The following is a 20,401-nucleotide window of genomic DNA, read 5'->3' as shown; positions in this document are numbered from 1 at the left end:
GAGGGGGGTGGCGGATGCGACCCAGGCGAAGGGGAGAGGAGTTTCTCCGTGTCGCCTCATTATTTTCGTCTTGACGGACGCCCGCGCTCAACCCCTGGATGAACAGGCCGCGCTGAATAAGTTATCACGAGCCACACAAAAGGGAGAGTGGGTCCCGCAAAAAAACAACGAGAAGCGTCTCTCTCTCTCTCTCTCTTTCTTTTGCCTGACGAAAGGATGGTCCCGCCACAGTTTGGGAGCTCACCTGTAATTTCAGCAAAAACAGTAGGTGGAAAAGAAAGGAATGAAGGAAACAGGGAATGAAAGAGAGGAAGTGCAGATGTCTGTGTTTGCACAGATATCCACAGAACATTCCCTCCTTTCCGTTTGATCCGTTTCGTCCTCTGCATACTAGCTCTTCTTTCATTCCTCCAGAAGGCAGGGATAGCATCGAACACGTTTGAGGAGTGGGGGCGTTTTTTGCACTTCGTACGACAAGGCTTCGAATGAGATCACTGCGTCAACCAGTTTTTGAATGTTTATTTTGTCTCCTGTTTTGTGTTTTGTCTGGGTCTGGAGAAGCATATGGAAGAAGTCACACCTTCACGCTGTCTTCTTATACAGTGTGGGGAATGAAGGCTTCCCCCAGTGGCTCCTCTCAAGAGTTAAGTATTCAAGCCAGTATTCAGACCAGTTCGTCCTAACTGACACCACAACACGTCAATACCACAGCCACCAAGCTTCCCTTGCCACCACTCAAAAGTAGTGGCAGAACTTTTGGACGTCTGACGGGCGAATCAGAGGGTGCTGCAGCCCGACTGGAGCTCGACGGCAGATCAAACGGGACGGGTACCCTTGGAGTGACACCTGGAACTACTTCAAGGGGGGGGGGGGTGCCACTGATCTCCAGTCAGCTCGTCGGAACGGCCTGTCGATGTCGGAGGGGAAAAGCGCCTCAACCGGAACACAACCAGAGAGGGCGAATAAAACCATCACCTCAATGTCACACGGGGTTGACCTCACGGTGTTGGGAAAAGTACGACAGTAAAAGTCCCTCTTCTAGGGCGGAAAACTAGTTGATTGATAGGATGCTGTGGCTGCACCTGCTCGTCGTCTTTAAAAGGTTACATGGCCATGTGCAGCACTAACCTTATCTGGAATTGAAATCAATTGGAAGCATTGCACAGGACTGCACACTTCGGGCAATTTACAGGCATCTTCCAAGACAATCCAAAAGTAGGGAAATGACAGACTGATACCACACATTAGAACGATATCAGATATTAGACTGACCACATATTAGACTGACATCACATTAGAACGATATCACATATTAGACTGGCATCACATATTAGCACTGTATATATAGTAAGTCAAATATCTCAACAAAACCTAGAAAAACACAAGCAGTATCTGACCCCCATACAGCTAATGATGCAGAGAAGAGAAAGCCAGAGCTAGTCAGTAAACAGTCGCGTCCCTCAATAGACAAAGGCATTCCTTATATAAAACATGAGCCCATCTTTGCCCTTGTAAACAACCCCGTTCTCTGCAGCCCAGGCTTGTTTGTGTCTTTCTCCTTTCCCCAAAAGCGTCCCATCAGCATTCTCTAACGGGGGAGAGAGAAAGAGATAGAGAGAGCAAAAAAGAGAGAGAGAGAGAAAGAGAGAGAGATAGAAAGAGAGAGAGAAAGAGAGATAGAAAGAGAGAGAGAGAGAGAGAGAGAGAGAGAAAGAGAGAGAGATAGGTGGCAGTGCTGCTTGTTTGGCTCAGAGTGGCTGGTAATGAGGCTCAGGCGCACCCTGTCATTGTCCCAGCAGCCAGACACACACGTGTGCGTAAACACACACACACACTAGTGGAAACACACACTAGCGGAAACACACACACGTACCTATCTCACTAAACTGAATGTACTGTAAAAGAACACACGCAACAACAATAAAAAGCCTTCAAGTACACGGATAAGCTATTGTTTCTCACACCAAAAGGTTTCTGCCAGCCAGTAGGCCCACTTACAACTCCACAAACTCAAAGAGGAACGCTGTGGTGGAATACACAAGACTGACCATTTCTCCCGTTTTTTTGTATTTTTTTTTAAAGTGTACTGAGCAGCACCGACTATCTCTGTGATTGACACGAGCTGGAGCTCCTCCTAGTCTGCCATTGCTTCCATAGCTACACAATCAACGTATTTATGTAGATTGGTGATGAAGCCCCTCTGTACACGGATCTAGTCTAGATAAAGTTCTCCAATCCACAGAGGCCTGCTCTCATAAAGTCTTTCAGCATTGTACACTTGGCACTGAGCTCTAAAACGCTGTCCCTACTGTACCACTGTATCCCCTACTGAACGCTTGTGTACCGCAAACACACACACATACACACTAACAAAAGCCAGCTGCCTTCACCAGCGATGGGCGAAAGAGGTAGCCAGCTACGGTTCACGCTTTGGTCCTTCACTCGTTTGCCAGGGAAACAGAAGAGTAAAACACGAGAAGTTCACAGAGGGAGCAGATAGGCCGACCCAGAGGGAGGAAAAGCAAACGCCAAAGTGATATCAGCCATGCTGAATAAAATCGAGAGACGAGAGGGAACGGAGTACAAATTATCCGCCGCAACACGGAAGAACAGATCAGAGGCATCCGTTGGGATTGGTCCGCCACTCTCGGGATAGGCGATATGCGCTAGGCTATGGGCTATTCCAGCCTGTTTGGCTTGAAGAAATGAGTTCAACTGGAAATATTACCCAATGGACCTTTGATCAAACATGTTCCTTTAAACTATCGAAACCAAACCTCTTCAGACTCATCAACCGTTGACTTTGTTAGACGTTCGACAGACGGTCATCACGTGGATGTGACTCGTCCTAATGAGCAGGCTAATAAAAAAGGCTTGTTGGCCCAAAGATTAAGTTGAGGTGATTCAGATAGTCGGAGTTGGAAGAGATGAACATCACATCATCAGAATTGTAGCGGACAGGTGAGGTCCAACAGCAGCTCTCATTACAGAGTTGGTCGGGATGCGGAGACGTGAGTAAAGTCTACCCTGGTGTGCTGGACCTGGGACGGCAGTGCGAGTGCTCAGGCCCCAGTATGACCAGAATACTTTGGCGACAGGAATAGGAAATCCATTATATATCTTCCGCAAAAGATCATTGTGATTTTTTCCATAGGTATTATGGCGCACGCCTGGGTGAAAACTCGATAGCAGGTTATCGCCTTCAACCAGCTGAAAATGAAATAGACTGATTGTACTCGTTCTAGTGAGAGATTGTGTGTGTGTGTACATTAGGCGATGTGTGCAGTTCCTGTGTGTGTGTGTGTGTGTGTGTGGGAGTGCACGCGAAGAGGGAGAAGATGCCTTGCCCCCTCCGCCACTGCTCCACCCAAGCCTCTCTCGCACTCCCCCGACTCTCGCATCTTAACAAGGCTTTTCCTCCGTTCCTCCTCCAAAAAGACAAACCAAATCAATAAAAGAACAGGGAAAAAAAGGACTAAAGTGGAGGAACGAGAAGAGAGAAGGAAAAAAAACACACACACTGAACTATAATTTGTTCTGTCTTTCAGCTTCAATTACAAAAAATATCAAATATTTTTGTTTGACTTCACAGCAAGGCTTCAAGAGGGCCCCCAAGACTTCCTTCCATTTGCATCCAGCCACAGCCCACTGGTGGAGCTGAATTCCATTAATTATATGACCTATATATCACATAGTTAATATTGCAGCACTGGGAAAGAGAGAAACTCAGCCAATACTGGAGGAACGGGTCTAAATTTGGAGATCTTCAGGACATCAGAGCTCCCTTCTCCCAGCGCTTTTCTGAGGCGGCGCTCTTTGATCTCCTTCCCTCCTGACATTGTTTGCAAATGTCACTTTAATGGGACTGGCAAACAGGCGAACGAACGCAACCGCACTCTTTTCTCTTTCTCCTTCTTCTTCTTCTTCTTCTTTCTCCAGAAAGCCCATCGTTGCAACTCCACTTTCCAGTGAATCAAAAAGGGAGAGAGGCCTGTCTCCAGCTGCTTTCCTGAAGGGAGCGGGTGTGAACACGTGAATGTGTGGACAAAATGTCCTAACAACCCAGGGTTTCTTTAACTGTCGTTGCATGTACTAGCAATAATAACAATCGATTTGGACATTTTATGAACAAAACGAGACATACTGTATTATACACGTAAGGTTATCCTGGTCAGGATGCAAGTAAGCCTGAACAGAATTGTTAGCTCTACCGCAGCACTGGTAGTCCAGTTTGCAGTGTATAAGCCCTGGCTCAAGTGAGCTAGCCCAGGTTGAGGGCTACTAGTGTAGTATAGCATTCAGTATAATATTAGTATAGAATATTGGCCAGGAGGGAGAAAGTTAGCGAATGGGCTAAGGTGCGCTGCTCTTGCACACTGTCGGTCATTGGTGGGTTCTCTGGAGCTGAAGGGAGTTAGCATGCTGGGTCTAGCGTCACCAGGCCAAGTGCTGATCTCTTAATCAGTGTCCAGAGCGACCAGAGCCCTCCTCTGAAGGCTGGGGCCCCTGCCTGCCTCTGCCAGCCCGGCTAACGCCATGAATATGGAGCCCTTCTGCGGCCGGGGCTTGCTTATGTTTTCTGTCTGATATCTCGGCCCCATTCCCATTTCAAAGAGAGGTCCACCCAGGGGTTTGACTTTTTGATCTGCTTGGCGACTGACTCGACCACCTGCATGTGGGATCAGCCGCAAGCGAGAACAAGACCAATCCCTCCTACCCTGCCTCCCTTGCCCTTCACACTGCCTCCCCATCCAGCCCCACCTTCCCAGAACCCTCCAGAACCCCAGCGGTCATAAACTGGGTTTGGAGCTGCATCTTAACTCTCCGACCGCTCTGTTCTGCTGTGTGCTGTGGCTGGGAGGAGATGCTGGACATGATTGCCGTAGCAGCAGGAGTCGGCTCCGTTCCCACCACAGACAGTCCACCTCTGTCGGGCAAAGTCATGGGAGCCATTTTGTGACCGCAGTGTGAGGGCTGTAATGTCAGCGCCCCATGGCACTGAGATAACTGAGGAGAGAGCTGGGGCCTGTGGCTCCTCTAATCAGCCATGGCTTCCACCACCAGCCGATCGTTACACCACTCAGAGGCCAGTGGTACCACCAACAAAGACCTCAAAACACAGAGACACTACTGCCTACTGCTCAGGTCTTACTGCCAGCATTCCTCTTCCCAAGTTCTAGCACGGGAAGGTCCAGCTTCCATCTGACAGCTTCCATCTGTCATTGAGGATATACGCAGTGTGATAATATGCAATCCTCTTAATGAATTGATATGATTCCGAAAGTTTATCGATATGACTCGACTGATATGGGTCGTGACTCAATCACGGGTCACTATTCCTGGATACCTCTTAAACACGACATTTGCAGATGTCCTGGCAGCTCGTCATTGAAAAGAACTGCAGCTTACCAGCACCAGTGGCCATTGATAATGGGGAGCGTTCTAATTGTGCACGATCAATTTCATACCGCTTAACTCCCGATCGAGTATCATTGACTTTACTACTTAAAAAAATAAAATAAAAAATAATAATAACAATAATATATATTATATATTAGCATTCAACTTTAATGAGATCACCATGACCATATTATTTAAAACCCTCAGGAGCCCAGATGATTGGATGAATAATTTAAGGGTGTGCTGAGGAAGAAGCCCTCCACCAGCCAACACGAGGCTAAGTAATTGAGGGACTATGACATGCCAGGGCATGTACTGTCGAGGAGGACTAGCATAGGACAGGGTTTAGTCAACTCCAGTCCTGTAGATTCAGGGTTTCATTTCAACCAATTAGTATCGTGGACATTAACTTAAGCCGTTAAAGAACTACTATTCGACTGTGTCACTCGACCAACAGCTAACTCAGACGTGTGGATCTTAAAGAGTATTTCTTTGAGAAGTGAGGTTTCTTTCTCAGTTTCATTCAGTTAATTAGCTGCCTTGAACCAAAAGAACAGATCTACTAATGAGTGTGTAATTGATGCGCAGCTGGAGTGATACCCAGCATTCATAGTGGCTCTCCTCTCCTCTGGATCAACCAGGAGAAACAGAGAAAGTAGAGGTGGAAAGACCAACGCCTCAACTTAAATCCGCTACGACGTTATCTTACCTTCCCTCTCGCTGAGCAATCCTGTCCTTTTTCACTCACTTTTTAATATCCAAGCAATTTCAGTATTGATCAAACTACATTACACATATTGCATTCAAAGCGTTAAACAGTCAATAAAAAAAATTAAAAAATATTTATAGGCGCAGTGAAATGTGTTTTTTTTTTAGCAGGGTCAATACGAGGTAAGGCACCCTCAAACAGTTAAGCTAGAAAGAGTATCAGTATTAAAAAGTTGAAAAGGAGAGTAGCAAATGAGTACCAGAAGCTAATTTGCGCTGCACAGCTGAAGTTGCATAGCAGCAGAGGTTCCCCTACTGGCCTCATTTACATATAACACAAAACACAGCAAGCCTACTAAATGAAGGTCGCCAACACCAACCCCCCCCCCCCCCCCCCAAAACAGTGCAACATTTTACATGACTAATAAAAATACAACAATCAAATGTGTGAAACCTACAGGAGCAAGTAACGAAATTCACAAAAACAGTAGACGGTCTTAATATCAAAACTACACCATGTGACACTTTTGCTTCTTTGTCCCCTTTCCTGGTTATAAATTACTTTTAGAGATGCAAAAAAACGTAAACAAAACCGTACAACCAAAGACTTTCTTTTCTCTAAACGCTAAAGGAAAGAGGAGTAAAAATGCTTGGTATTTGTCAAAAGAAGAATGGGAAGCCCCGTGAAGCAGAAAGCAAGACAGCGGTTGGGAAGAGGTTGGGGGTCCAACCAGCTTTAGAAAGACCTAATAAATCCTGATTTGAGAGTCGGGGCTAACCAGAGAAAGACGCGAGCCTGCGAGCGCTAGGCAGGCGCTACCGCTCTTAAATGCTACGTTTGATTAAGTCTTCCCATTAGGTGACAGCTGAACTTTAACATTAATATGATAATATTGAAATAAGTGGGTGTTATTTACTTTAGCGCCCGGGTGGAGGTGGTACGGGGAGGAGAGGCAGCGGGGGAGGACATGGGAAAGGGGGCAGGATGATGAATGATTTCTGGACAGCTCTGGGTGACACCAGGCGAGCCCAGGCCTCCTCTAATCAGACTTGACAAAATGGAGACCTATGCAGAAATATTGGTTACAGTCGGCGTCACAGCCCTGCCTGGTCTCCTGCTAGCACTCCCACACCGCCCGCGCCGGCCCCTGATTGTCTAAAGCCACTGAAGCATCTATTTCAATTGGCACTTCCTTCCTAGCACAGGGATTTTAAATTTAGCTGGTGTCATTTACATATTACTCTTAATCAAAAAACCACACTGGGAAATAAAAAAATAAAAAAAGAGAAAAGAAACAAAACCGTGGCGTCACGGTTCAGGGGTAGGCGCAGAGGCACTTTATAAAATGGAGATGTGACAAGACATTAAGCTGAGTGTGTGTGTGTGTGTGCGTGCGTGTGTGTGAGAGAGAGAGAGAGAGAGGGGGGGGGTATGCTTGTGAGTGAACAGATGTGAGTAAGAGTAAGGAAGAAAGAAGGAGAGAGAGAGAGAGAGAGAGACAGAGAGCGCGAGTTGGCGAGGGGTGGTGGTATGTGTGTTTGTGAAAATTACGGACAATTTCAAAAATTGCCGGAGTGTACTGCGTACAGCTTGTGTTTTTCTTGTTCTTCGAAAAAGCATCCAGTATTGGTTGTCGGACAGCTCTTATGCAGTATCATTCTGCGTTAGACTGATGGAACTATACCATAGTTAACCACAGAAAAGAGTCATCTACATCACACACAACGTATGGGGACTTCGCATACTGTGCGCTCATAAGACAACAGTTTTCGAACACATGGACATACTTTCCCCACTAGAATTATGGAGAACCACAGTACAGTTTGCATTCGGTATAAATAAGATGTGGGTTTGAGTGCGCATGAGTTTCTGTACGTGCTTTATGACGCATGTACTTGCCACCTGTGTACACCGTATGACTGCCTATTAGGGCCCTTTTCGAGTGCACTTGGGTCTAAATGAGGGGACGTGAACGTGGCTGATGACACAGGTGGAGACATCTGCAGAGAGGCGCGTTAGAATCAAAAGGTCCCTACCTGCCTCTTACCTTCTCAGCATTCCCGTTAGGATGCGGGAGCTCTTGCCCAGGTTGGCGTCGGTCTCTCTCAGCTAGAAGCAGGGCGGAGGGGGAAGAAAGGACAGGTGTGACACAGAGACATACACAGTCCATGTAGGAGGTTGAGGGCATTGAGGGGTGAGTGAGACTGGGAGAGAGTCTCTGGGGAAGAATGTGGGAAATGCAGAGAATAAAACTGGGATAAAAATGAGAGACAGAAAAAGATTCAGAGAGACAAACAAAGAACGAGAGAAGGGCCCGGAATTTGAAAGATAAACATGTATGGTCGAAGGAACACAGAGTGACTGAACACATTGTATATAAGGCATTGTGCAGGATTGGAGCCTTCAGGTTCGCTGTGGTTTTGGATTATTCCTACTTTCACATCTACACACTAATGGCACAGTCGGATCCATCTGCAAAATGTTACTCTTTTCATTATTGTGACTGGTTCTTGTCCCCCCCCCACAACTGCTTGCTTCGTACAAACAACTAAGGGGTCGAGGTAAAAAGCAACATGGAGAGATGTCTCGACCGACGTCCGTGCTGTGTTGTACTAAACAGTACTTACGATGTCCCGTGCGCAATAATGAATATCCTTCAGTATCTCTCTTTTATCTTTCGCTCTCTTTTTGGGGGTCACATTTTTGTTTTTGTTTTCAGCCTCTGTGACACGAGGAGCGTGACGGACACCACCCGTCAAACGTTTGGACACACCGACTCATTCGAGGGTTTTTCTTTACTTGTACTGTTTTCTACATTGTAGAATAATAGTGAAACCATCAACACTATGGAATAACACGTATGGAATCGTGTCGTAACCCAAACAAGTTCTGGTTACTACTCTCCTTTCGTTCGCTCTCTCCACGTGAGGGTTGTTCTGGCATGCTGTTTGGAGGACCATGCTGGTTGCCAGGCTGAGCAGGCTCAGATGTGGTTCTGGGCGGGTTCGGCTGCTGGCTCTGACACCAGCCCCACAGCCGCCTGATGTCTCTCTCAAACCCCATGGATGGATCGCTCCCCAGAGACTTCCCACTTTTCTCCCAAAATACCACACTCTCTCTCTCTCTGAATCAATCTCACACTCTTTCCTTCCACTCTGTCTTTCTCTCACTTTCTGAATCAATCTCACACTCTGGCTGTTCTCTCATTCTCTCTCTCTCTCTCTCTCAGCCATATCAAAGGGCCCATTTATGAGATATAGCTTAAGATTGATGAGGCAATAAGGCAAACAATACATTGTAATGAAGTATTTAAGGAGCTCATATACTGTGAGGATTGGTGACGGGGCCTCAGTGAGTAACGTTAAAAAAGGACATCTACTTTTGTCCCCAAGTTCAAGGGACTGCTGTCGACCTCCATTGATACCAGAAAAAAATCATTTCAATAAACTTTCACACCTGCTTTGACTGTAGGGAAAAGCTATGTCTCCTGCTGTGTGTGTGTGTGTGCGCCACTGCTTGTGAATGCAAGTGTGCATCTCTGTATTTATGCTTAAACGATGCCCCCCAAACGCCTTCATCCTCTGTCTTTTTCATGCAAGAACGACGTTTACCGATCCATCCATCCTGTGTGTCTTCACATCATGTTTTTCTTCTCCTACCCCCCCTCTTTTTTTACCCCACAAACTGTCTTTAAAAGGAAGAGGGGGGCCTGTGCAGGCTCATGGGAAAGAGAAAACGAGGGAGAGAAAGCGAGGGACTATCCTCCTTAGCGGCAGGCAGACCTTTTGAAAGGAGATGTTTGATTTCCTTTGAAATCGCCTGCGAGGCCCACTGCCATGTTGTGATCTTAAAGCATTCTCCGTAGAGGGTGCCGTCAGAGGGCCCCTCCCCGTGCTGGGGCTCTCTCTGCTCTACCTGTCTGTCTGTCTGACTGTCTGTCTGTCTGGGGAGGGGGGGAGAGAGGGTCAGAGTCTAAAGCTCTAAGTGTGATAGAGATGAGAGAAGAAGAGGAGAAAGTGAGAGAGAGATGCGAGGCCTAATACTCAGTTCTTTATGCAGTCAGTGTGTGTGTGTGTTTGTCCGTCCGTGCATGTGTGTGTGTGCGCGTTTCTGTGTGTGGATGCTTGTGTGTTCAATTAGACAGTCTTACATCATCTTACATGGGACACACAATGCCTTCATGAACACAGCGGTGGAGGTGGTGAACGTCCCTAACCAACCACAACGCCTTGTTGTCATCCGCCATTTGTCCTTGCCTTCAATCCCACTGTCCTTCTAGCGCAGGCCTTTACACACTCGTTAGATTATGAGGGTAGCGGCTCGTGTCCGGCGCGCGTGTGTCCTGAATGTGCGCACGCAACTGTTCTCACCCGGTCTCTGGATCTCTGGATCTTCTCGCGGTCACTGTGCAAGTTAGCCAGGATCTCTTGGCCCACTTGTTCTGAAAGACAAAAGAGAGGAGGAACACAGTATAGGTAAGCATGGGTACGCTGTGCCTGGGATACACCCGTCTTCCCTTTGATTCCTAACTGAACCTTTTCTGAGAGAAGTTGAAGCTAAGTGCCTTACTTAAGGACATGACAGCACTAAGCCCCGAACTTGAACCAGTGATTTAAGTCCATTTCTTAAGTGCTCTGCTTCTGTTGCCAAATAGTCTAGTCCACAGCTAAAGCGGATAGGCATTGAGGTGTGCATTAAGACCCACAGTATGTGCGAGGTGTTTGTGTGTGTAAGCTATTGTAGCAGACACCTGGCTTCAGCTTAACCAGCCCACTAACCTTAGAACATTAGAGAACATTGGGCCAAAAACCCATGTCTGGCCTAGCTAAGCCTTACTTAGCACAGCTAAATTGAGCCTGGATCAGCTGTGCAACAGAACTATAAGCTTCGCCACCACTAGCAACGAATCCTAATTTAATGCCATATTCTTAGAATAGATATGGGCGGCTGCACGTCAGGAAGACCTGGAAACATCTCAGACTGTTCTGGCAATTTGAAGATAGAAACGTCATTGGGAAGAAGGATGTTTGATATTCCTTTTACAGTTGTGTCACAAACCATTTTAGGGGTAATGATGATGAAAGTGGCCATTTTGGGTCCTTTTTAAACCTATACATGCCTCCTGTAAGACCCTATGATCTGTGAACCATAGATGATACAGACAGCATCTGGGTGTGACTATACTCCTTCTAGTGTGCTTCTAGTGTGCTCTAACATAATGTATGTCTAGATTCTGAAATAGAAATGTTCACAGTCATTTATTCAACGTTAAAAGTGGAAGATATGACCCATTTAATACAGTGCCTTCAGAAAGTATTCACACCCCTTGACCTTTTCAACATTTTGTTGTGTTACAGCCTGAATTCAATTAGATATATATTTTTTCTTGCAAACAATACCCCATAATGACAAAGTGAAAATAAGTGGATACATTTTTGCACATTTATTGAAAATGAAATACAGAAATATCTCATTGTTCATACTGTACATTGGAGAAAGACTACCACTGAAGTATTGTGCTCAGTTTCTATTACCTTGTAAATTAAATTCACCCCAGAGAAGTTTCTGATGCCCTCCCAATCCCCCTGTCCCAATCCCTTGGATAGAGCCCCTCTCCACTCTCACCAATAACCACCATTGAATCTGAGCTATAAAGACATACAAGGAATAACAATTTTTATTTGATTTATTTTACCTTTATTTAACTAGGCAAGTCAGTTAAGAACTAATTCTTATTTTCAAAGATGGCTTAGGAACAGTGGGTTAACTGCTTTGTTCAGGGGCAGAACCACAGCTCGGGTATTCAATCTTCCAACCTTTCGGTTACTAGTCCAACTGCCGCACCAAATACTTGACATATCCTAATCTGTCCAGAACTCATTCATATTACAGCAGGTTTGCAAATCACAAAAAAACAAAAAAATGACATTGTAGTATAGTTAAATCCTTCCTTCTCAAACTCTCGCAAGCCAAACCCATCCCTCCCTCTTCACCTCCCCGGTTTCTCCCCCCTTTACCCCACCCAAGCTTTCCCCAACCTCCCATCCTTGCCCACCCAAGCCAAGCTTGTCCCTACCTCCCATCCAACCTCCCATCCTTGCCCACCCAAGCCAAGCTTATCCAAACCTCCCATCCTTGCCCACCCAAGCCAAGCTTGTCCAAACCTCCCTACCTCTCAGACACACTAAAGTTTTCCGCATGCTTCAGATCGACTGGCGCCGAGCTGAACTCTGCTAGCCGAACCAAATGAGTGTGCTCGCATACTCCCTTAAAAGATCTTTGCTTGAGAAACGAGAGCAAATTGGCAGTGGTACCTTTTGCCCTTTTTGAGACGGCATAGCCAGTATACACTTCCTCAAAATAGTTAGAATTGATCTGGATGTTTTTGCAGAGGAGATCTTAGTCATGCAATTTTACATGATTGGAGCAGTATTTTTCAATTAAGAAATTTGCTTGAAAACGAGTCATCACTCACTGAATGACATCAAAGACTATTGTTATAACCTCAACCCGGCACAGCCAGAAGAAGACTGGCCACCCCTCAGAGCCTGGTTCCTCTAGGTTTCTTCCTAGGTTCCTACCTTTCTAGGGAATTTTTCCTAGCCACCGTGCTGCTACATCTGCATTGCTTGCTGTCTGGGGTTTTAGACTGGGTTTCTGTATAGCACTTTGTGACATCGGCTGATGTAAAAAGGGCTTTATAAATACATTTGACTGATTGGTCAACAGTAGGGATTCTTCAATCAATCACCAACGAAGGGGCGTAGACTTCGGCTACGAAGTCCAAAACAAACAAAAACGTCAGAAAACAGCATCATAATATATGCACGAACTCTAACGAACTGAATCAGCTGGGAAGCCTTCACACCCATCTATCGACTAACTCATCCATTTCCGCCCAACATATACTGTACCCCATGCATCCACACACCTATTCTCTCCCACCCTCATACACATATTCACCATCCCATTCTCTCTCACCCTCACACACATATTCACCATCCCATTCTCTCCCACCCTCATACACATATTCACCACCCCATTCTCTCTCACCCTCATACACATATTCACCATCCCATTCTCTCCCACCCTCATACACATATTCACCATCCCATTCTCTCTCACCCTCATACACATATTCACCATCCCATTATCTCGCACGCACGCACACACACACACACAGAGAGACCATTAGCTATGTACACACACGGCCTTCCCCAGAGGGGTAAAGGGGATCACCCTTTACCCATCTCTATCTCCCACTGTTCCATCTTTACTTCTGTCTCTCTCTCACCATGCACACTAAGTTTGTTAAAGTACATTTCCATCTGCAGTACCTGACTCTCTCACCTGACCACAGTCACGGTATTGACAGGTATTGAATGCTATTTTCAGTGTCTATGTAGTCCATTGGAATAGGCCACTTCTATCGTTACTTCATAGAGAAGAACAGTTATTTGAGGAAAGTAGATTATATTGGGGGGAGGGGGAAAGGATATGGTCTCAATTTACAATAAACTCAGTGCTCCTCTATAAAAACAAAGTAGCCGATCGCTGGCCCAGATTCACACACTGAGGCAAAAAAGGTTGATCAAAGCGGAAAGAAGTTCAAGTTTATTTGCTGCTAATCTGTGAATCTTTGAGTGACAGTAGGTTGTTCGAGATTTGCGCAGATTGGAAACGTTGCAAGTTGTCAAATGAGGGTTTGTAAGTATTGAAAAATTCCAAACTTTTTGTGAATGTAACTCATGAAAGCACACTTTTAAACAAGATACATTAATGAATAAAAAATGTAAAAACGACTTATCAGCCATTATCGGAATGAGCCTTGTATCTGTGGTGCTGCGTGTGCCAGTGAGAGTGGGCCGTTGTTGCCCGAGGAGAGAGAGAGAGAGCGACATTTCAGCAGCAGGTTCAAAATAATCACAGGCAGATTAACAAGATCACCAATCGAAAACATAACCAAGCGAGAGAACTGCTACAAGTTAACTATAGCTAACTAAGCATTAATTTCGTTGTTGCCTTTCCACCTGCACTGTAGAGCCTAAATAAATCTGCACCGTTGGAAAGCTGGGATTCCCCGCTATTAAACAATAGCCATGTCATTGTGACAACATTAAACATATTCTAATAGCCTAATTGACAAATAACTTAACGCATTAAGTTATTTGTCAATTAGGCTATTAGAATATGTTTCATGTTGATCTCCCCCAAAACATGAATATTTGGGCCTTATATATAAACATGTCTAGTCAGATACCTTGCTTTGAAACAGCCTACCTTATCCATTTGATTTCGGACTTATTGAATGAAGGAATCATTTTATAAAGACAAACGTATTTGGTTGTAATGTTGAAAAAGCCAGTCCTGCACACCTTGGAGCTCTCCAGATCGAGGGTTGACCACATGTTGATAACATGTGACTAACAGTACAGTTCTATGTGGGGGGCTAAGTGCCTTAATCAAGGGCACAACGGCAGGAGGTGGTAGGTCTACATGGGATCAGACACAGCAGCTTTCCAGGTTTAATAATGCTTACTTTTTCCATGTAGACTATATTAATAGTCATGAACATATGTGTTAAAAGTCATAGAGAAGTCATGGAAAATGTGTATAAACCATTAACAGTGAATAATCAGGTCGTCTCTATAGCATAATGCCATTTGTGAATTTCGGTGAACATAGTCTAATGGACAGTTCCTGCACTTCTTCCATCCATACCCCATAATGCCAAAGTGGAATTATGTTTTTCAAAATGTTTACAAATTAATAAGAAATGTACAACTGAAATGTGTTGAGTAAATATGTATTAAACCACTTTGTTATGGAACGCATAAATAAATTCAGGAGTAAAAAGATTTCTCAATGACTACCTCATCTCTGTACCCCACAATATACAAATGCAGTGCCTTGCGAAAGTATTCGGCCCCCTTGAACTTTGCGACCTTTTGCCACATTTCAGGCTTCAAACATAAAGATATAAAACTGTATTTTTTTGTGAAGAATCAACAACAAGTGGGACACAATCATGAAGTGGAACGACATTTATTGGATATTTCAAACTTCTTTAACAAATCAAAAACTGAAAAATTGGGCCTGCAAAACAATTCTGCAGCATTGAAGGTCCCCAAGAACACAGTGGCCTCCATCATTCTTAAATGGTAGAAGTTTGGAACCACCAACATTCTATTTACAGCTGACCGCCTGGGCAATCGGGGGAGAAGAAGCCGATGGTCACTCTGACAGAGCTCCAGAGTTCCTCTGCGGAGATGGGAGAACCTTCCAGAAGGACAACCATCTCTGCAGCACTCCACCAATCAGGCCAGACGGAAGCCACTCCTCAGTAAAAGGCACATGACAGTTCATTTGAGTTTGCCAAAAGGCACCCAAAGGACTCATATTGAGAAACATCATTCTCTGGTCTGATGAAACCAAGATTGAACTCTTTGGCCTAAATGCCAAGCTTCACACCTGGAGGAATCCTGGCACCATCCCTACTGTAAAGCATGGTGGTGGCAGCATCATGCTGTGGGGATGTTTTTCAGCAGCAGGGACTAGTCAGGATCAAGGGAAAAGAGATCCTCGATGAAAACCTGGTCCAGAGCGCTCAGGACCTCAGACTGGGGCAAAGGGTCACCTTCTAACAGGAGAACAACCCTAAGCACACAGCCAAGACAATGCAGGAGTGGCTTCGGGACAAGTCTCTGAATGTCCCTGAGTGGCCCAGCCAGAGCCCAGACTTGAATCCGATTGAATATCTCTGGAGAGACCTGAAAATAGCTGTGCAATGACACTCCCCATCCAACCTGACAGAGCTTGAGAGGATCTGCAGGGAAGAATGGGAGAAACTCCCCAAATACAGGTGTGCCAAGCCTATAGAGTCATACCCAAGAAGATTTGAGGGTGTAATCAAGGCAAAACGTGCTTCAAGGGTTAGAAGACTTATGTAAATGTGATTTTTTTCTTCTTCAAATGTTAAAAAAATAAGTTTTTGCTTCTTCATTAATGGGTATTGTGTGTATGATGATTAAAAAAACTATTTAATCAATTTTCAAATAAGGCCGTAAGGTAACAAAATGTGGAAAATGTCAAAGGGTTTGCATACTTTTCGAATGCACTGAACTTAGAATAAAACAGAACTACATGCAATTTTAGGTATTTTATCCAACAATTGCAGAGGGTGAATTGTATGCATTTTAAATGAGGTAATATAGGTAAATATTTTCATGTAAAAAATTTAACAATTGCTTTAATAATGGCTTAATTTGTATTTGTAATGTATCCCCAAATCCATGTGTATGTGTGTATAGTGCGTATGTCGCTTCACAGTCCCTGCTGTTCCATAAGGTGTATTTTTATCTTCTTTTTTTTTAATTTAAATTTTACTGCTTGCATCAGTTACGTGATGTGGAATAGAGTTCCATGTAGTCATGACTCTATGTAGTAGTGTGTTCTGGACTTGGGGACTGTGAAGAGACCTCTGGTGCATGGGCGCCAGTAGTTCAAACAGACAGCTCGGTGCATTCAACATGTCAATGCCTCTCATGAATACAAGTAGTGATGAAGTCAATCTCTCCCACACTTTGAGCCAAGAGAGATAGACATGCATATTATTAATGTTAGCTCTCTGTGTACATCCAAGGGCCAGCCGTCTTGCTGCTTTTCTATCGTGGATGTAAACACATTAATGCACACTTAGAAAACATTGCCAACAAGGCGCCTGACAAGCTCGTCAGTGGTCACTGTCATTTCCTGGTCCCTTGGGTTAGACGGAGAAAAAAACCCACACCAAACAAACAAACCTAAAAAAAAAGATCCCACCGCTGCCACCAACTGTAAGCAGGTACTGCATTAGGGTAAAAAAAAACCGAGGGCGGGAGAAAAAAAGAGAAGTGAGGAATCTTTGCGCGGATCAAAGACGGCCTTTCAAACACACCAAACAATCCGGCGTAAACAACCCACTGCTTAGTAGATTACACTACACAGGTGCGGCACTCCAAAGAGCCCATGTGCTGTGCTGCGCTGCCTGTTTAGGGGAAACGCCGCAAAAAAAGGGCTACATCTGGCAGCAAAACAAGACAGAAAGGAGAGAGCGCAAAGAGAGGAGGAAGAGAAAAAAAACGGGGGGGGGGGGCGCTGTCGAATGAGTGACGCTTGTACTCCCTTTCCTCTCCCTTCTATTCCACCCAACGCGCCACAATGTCTCTTTTTGCCTTCATTAATTTCTAATCAGGGACGAGACAGATTGAAGGATACACAGATTAAACAGTGCAGTCAGACAGTCACATGTGACAAATAGGGCAGATTAAAAGACTGAATACAGGTATTAATAACCATAATAATACAAGCACCCCCCCATCTCTCCCCATGTCCCCTCCAAAAAGAACAAGGAATAAACAGGGAAAGGAGGTGCGGCAGGAAATCTTCTGTAAAGACAACTAAGCGCCTCTATCTGTCTCTGTCCGGGATGGGGCTTAAAACAAATGAGGGTGACAGTGCTATACAAGTCTTTGGCGTGGAGGAAGACCGAGAGCGCATTACTGGTAAAGCACACACTCCAACTGAGAAGACGGATGAGGTCGTTGCAGAAGAATAGGGCCCAATGGCATCCTGCTGTAAAGACTCTGCTGCTGGAGCGGTGCTGAGTTGACATTAAGTCCTTGGTTGTAGTGTACAGGGCCTCGCTCTGAATGATACACATGTAATGAAATGTTTAACGGTGTCCCCTCTCTCAGAAATGTAAAAGTTGTGCTGAAGAATTTGTCTGATTATAAACACAAATAATGTCCTTGAGCTTTCAGTAAACAGATACACAATGTCCTTTCGGATTATGGCTGAACTATGCCTCTTGTAGCTTCCCCAAGAGGCTAAAACGTCTTGATTAGGGCCGCAATGTGTTCAGATCAAATCAAATTTTATTTGTCACATACACATGGTTAGCAGATGTTAATGCGAGTGTAGCAAAATGCTTGTGCTTCTAGTTCCGACAATGCAGTAATAACCAACAAGTAATCTAACTAACAATTCCAAAACTACTGTCTTATACACAAGTGCAAGGGGATAAAGAATATGTACATAAAGATATATGAATGAGTGATGGTACAGAGCAGCATAGGCAAGATACAGTAGATGGTATCGAGTACAGTATATACATATGAGATGAGTATGTAAACAAAGTGGCATAGTTAAAGTGGCTAGTGATACATGTATTACATAAAGATGCAGTAGATGATATAGAGTACAGTATATATGTATACATATGAGATGAATAATGTAGGGTATGTAAACATTATATTAGGTAGCATTGTTTAAAGTGGCTAGTGATATATTTTACATCATTTCCCATCAATTCCCATTATTAAAGTGGCTGGAGTTGAGTCAGTGTGTTGGCAGCAGCCACTCAATGTTAGTGGTTGCTGTTTAACAGTCTGATGGCCTTGAGATAGAAGCTGTTTTTCAGTCTCTCGGTCCCAGCTTTGATGCACCTCTACTGACCTCGCCTTCTGGGTGATAGCGGGGTGAACAGGCAGTAGCTCGGGTGGTTGTTGTCCTTGATGATCTTTATGGCCTTCCTGTAACATCGGGTGGTGTAGGTGTCCTGGAGGGCAGGTAGTTTGCCCCCGGTGATGCGGGGCCCACTACCCTCTGGAGAGCCTTACGGTTGTGGGCGGAGCAGTTGCCGTACCAGGCGGTGATACAGCCCACCAGGATGCTCTCGATTGTGCATCTGTAGAAGTTTGTGAGTGCTTTTCGTGACAAGCCGGATTTATTCAGCCTCCTGAGGTTGAAGAGGCGCTGCTGTGCCTTCTTCACGATGCTGTCTGTGTGGGTGGACCAATTCAGTTTGTCTCTGATGTGTATGCCGAGGAACTTAAAACTTACTACCCTCTCCACTACTGTTCCATTTATGTGGATAGGGGGGTGTTCCCTCTGCTGTTTCCTGAAGTCCACAATCATCTCCTTAGTTTTGTTGTCGTTGAGTGTGAGGTTATTTTCCTGACACCACACTCCGGGGGCCCTCACCTCCTCCCTGTAGGCCATCTCGTCGTTGTTGGTAATCGAGCCTACCACTGTTGTGTCGTCCGCAAACTTGATGTTTGAGTTGGAGGCGTGCGTGGCCACGCAGTCGTGGGTGAACAGGGAGTACAGGAGAGGGCTCAGAACGCACCCTTGTGGGGCCCCAGTGTTGAGGATCAGCGGGGTGGAGATGTTGTTGCCTACCCTCACCACCTGGGGGCGGCCCGTCAGGAAGTCCAGTACCCAGTTGCACAGGGTGGGGTCGAGACCCAGGGTCTCGAGCTTGATGACGAGCTTGGAGGGTACTATGGTGTTAAATGCCGAGCTGTTGTCGATGAACAGCATTCTCACATAGGTATTCCTCTTGTCCAGATGGGTTAGGGCAGTGTGCAGTGTGGTTGAGATTGCATCGTCTGTGGACCTATTTGGGCGGTAAGCAAATTGGAGTGGGTCTAGGGTGTCAGGTAGGGTGGAGGTGATATGGTCCTTGACTAGTCTCTCAAAGCACTTCATGATGACGGAAGTGAGTGCTACGGGGCGGTATTCGTTTAGCTCAGTTACCTTAGCTTTCTTGAGAACAGGAACAATGGTGGCCCTCTTGAAGCATGTGGGAACAGCAGACTGAGATAGGGATTAATTGAATATGTCCGTAAACACACCAGCCAGCTGGTCTGCGCATGCTCTGAGGGCACGGCTGGGGATGCCGTCTGGGCCTGCAGCCTTGCGAGGGTTAACACGTTTAAATGTTTTACTCACCTCGGCTGCAGTGAAGGAGAGTCCGCATGTTTTCGTTGCAGGCCGTGTCAGTGGCACTGTATTGTCCTCAAAGCGGGCAAAAAATAACTTTTGTCTGCCTGGGAGCAAGACATCCTGGTCCGTGACTGGGCTGGTTTTCTTTTTGTAGTCCGTGATTGACTGTAGACCCTGCCACATACCTCGTGTCTGAGCCGTTGAATTGAGATTCTACTTTGTCTCTATACTGACGCTTAGCTTGTTTGATAGCCTTGCGGAGGGAAATAGCTGCACTGTTTGTATTCCGTCATGTTTCCAGTCACCTTGCCCTGATTAAAAGCAGTGGTTTGCGCTTTCAGTTTCACGCGAATGCTGCCATCAATCCACGGTTTCTGGTTTGGGAATGTTTTAATCGTTGCTATGGGAACGACATCTTCAACACACGTTCTAATGAACTCGCACACCGAATCAGCGTATTCGTCAATGTTGTTGTCTGACGCAATACGAAACATATCCCAGTCCACGTGATGGAAGCAGTCTTGG

General features: G+C 45.4%; 1 protein-coding gene across 2 annotated transcripts in view; it reads right to left on the bottom strand.

Annotated features, from left to right (window-relative positions):
• The window catches only part of LOC135523900 (vesicle transport through interaction with t-SNAREs homolog 1A-like), a 170,698-nt gene that overhangs the window by 41,640 nt on the left and 108,657 nt on the right, over positions 1 to 20,401 (bottom strand). The window contains exons 6-7 of one of the 2 annotated variants that reach the window (XM_064950906.1): positions 10,480 to 10,550; positions 8,157 to 8,218 (exon numbers count right to left, since the gene is read on the bottom strand). In XM_064950906.1, the coding sequence (XP_064806978.1) occupies positions 8,157 to 8,218; positions 10,480 to 10,550 (133 nt within the window). Of the gene's footprint in view, positions 1 to 8,145; positions 8,219 to 10,479; positions 10,551 to 20,401 lie in introns of both variants that reach the window. The other variant, XM_064950907.1, reaches the window with a different exon arrangement.

Source organism: Oncorhynchus masou, chromosome 31 (assembly GCF_036934945.1).
Source record: "Oncorhynchus masou masou isolate Uvic2021 chromosome 31, UVic_Omas_1.1, whole genome shotgun sequence".
Taxonomy (NCBI): domain Eukaryota; kingdom Metazoa; phylum Chordata; class Actinopteri; order Salmoniformes; family Salmonidae; genus Oncorhynchus; species Oncorhynchus masou.
The sequence above is the reverse complement of the archived record's forward strand: the minus strand, read 5'-3'. Positions and strand labels throughout refer to the sequence as shown.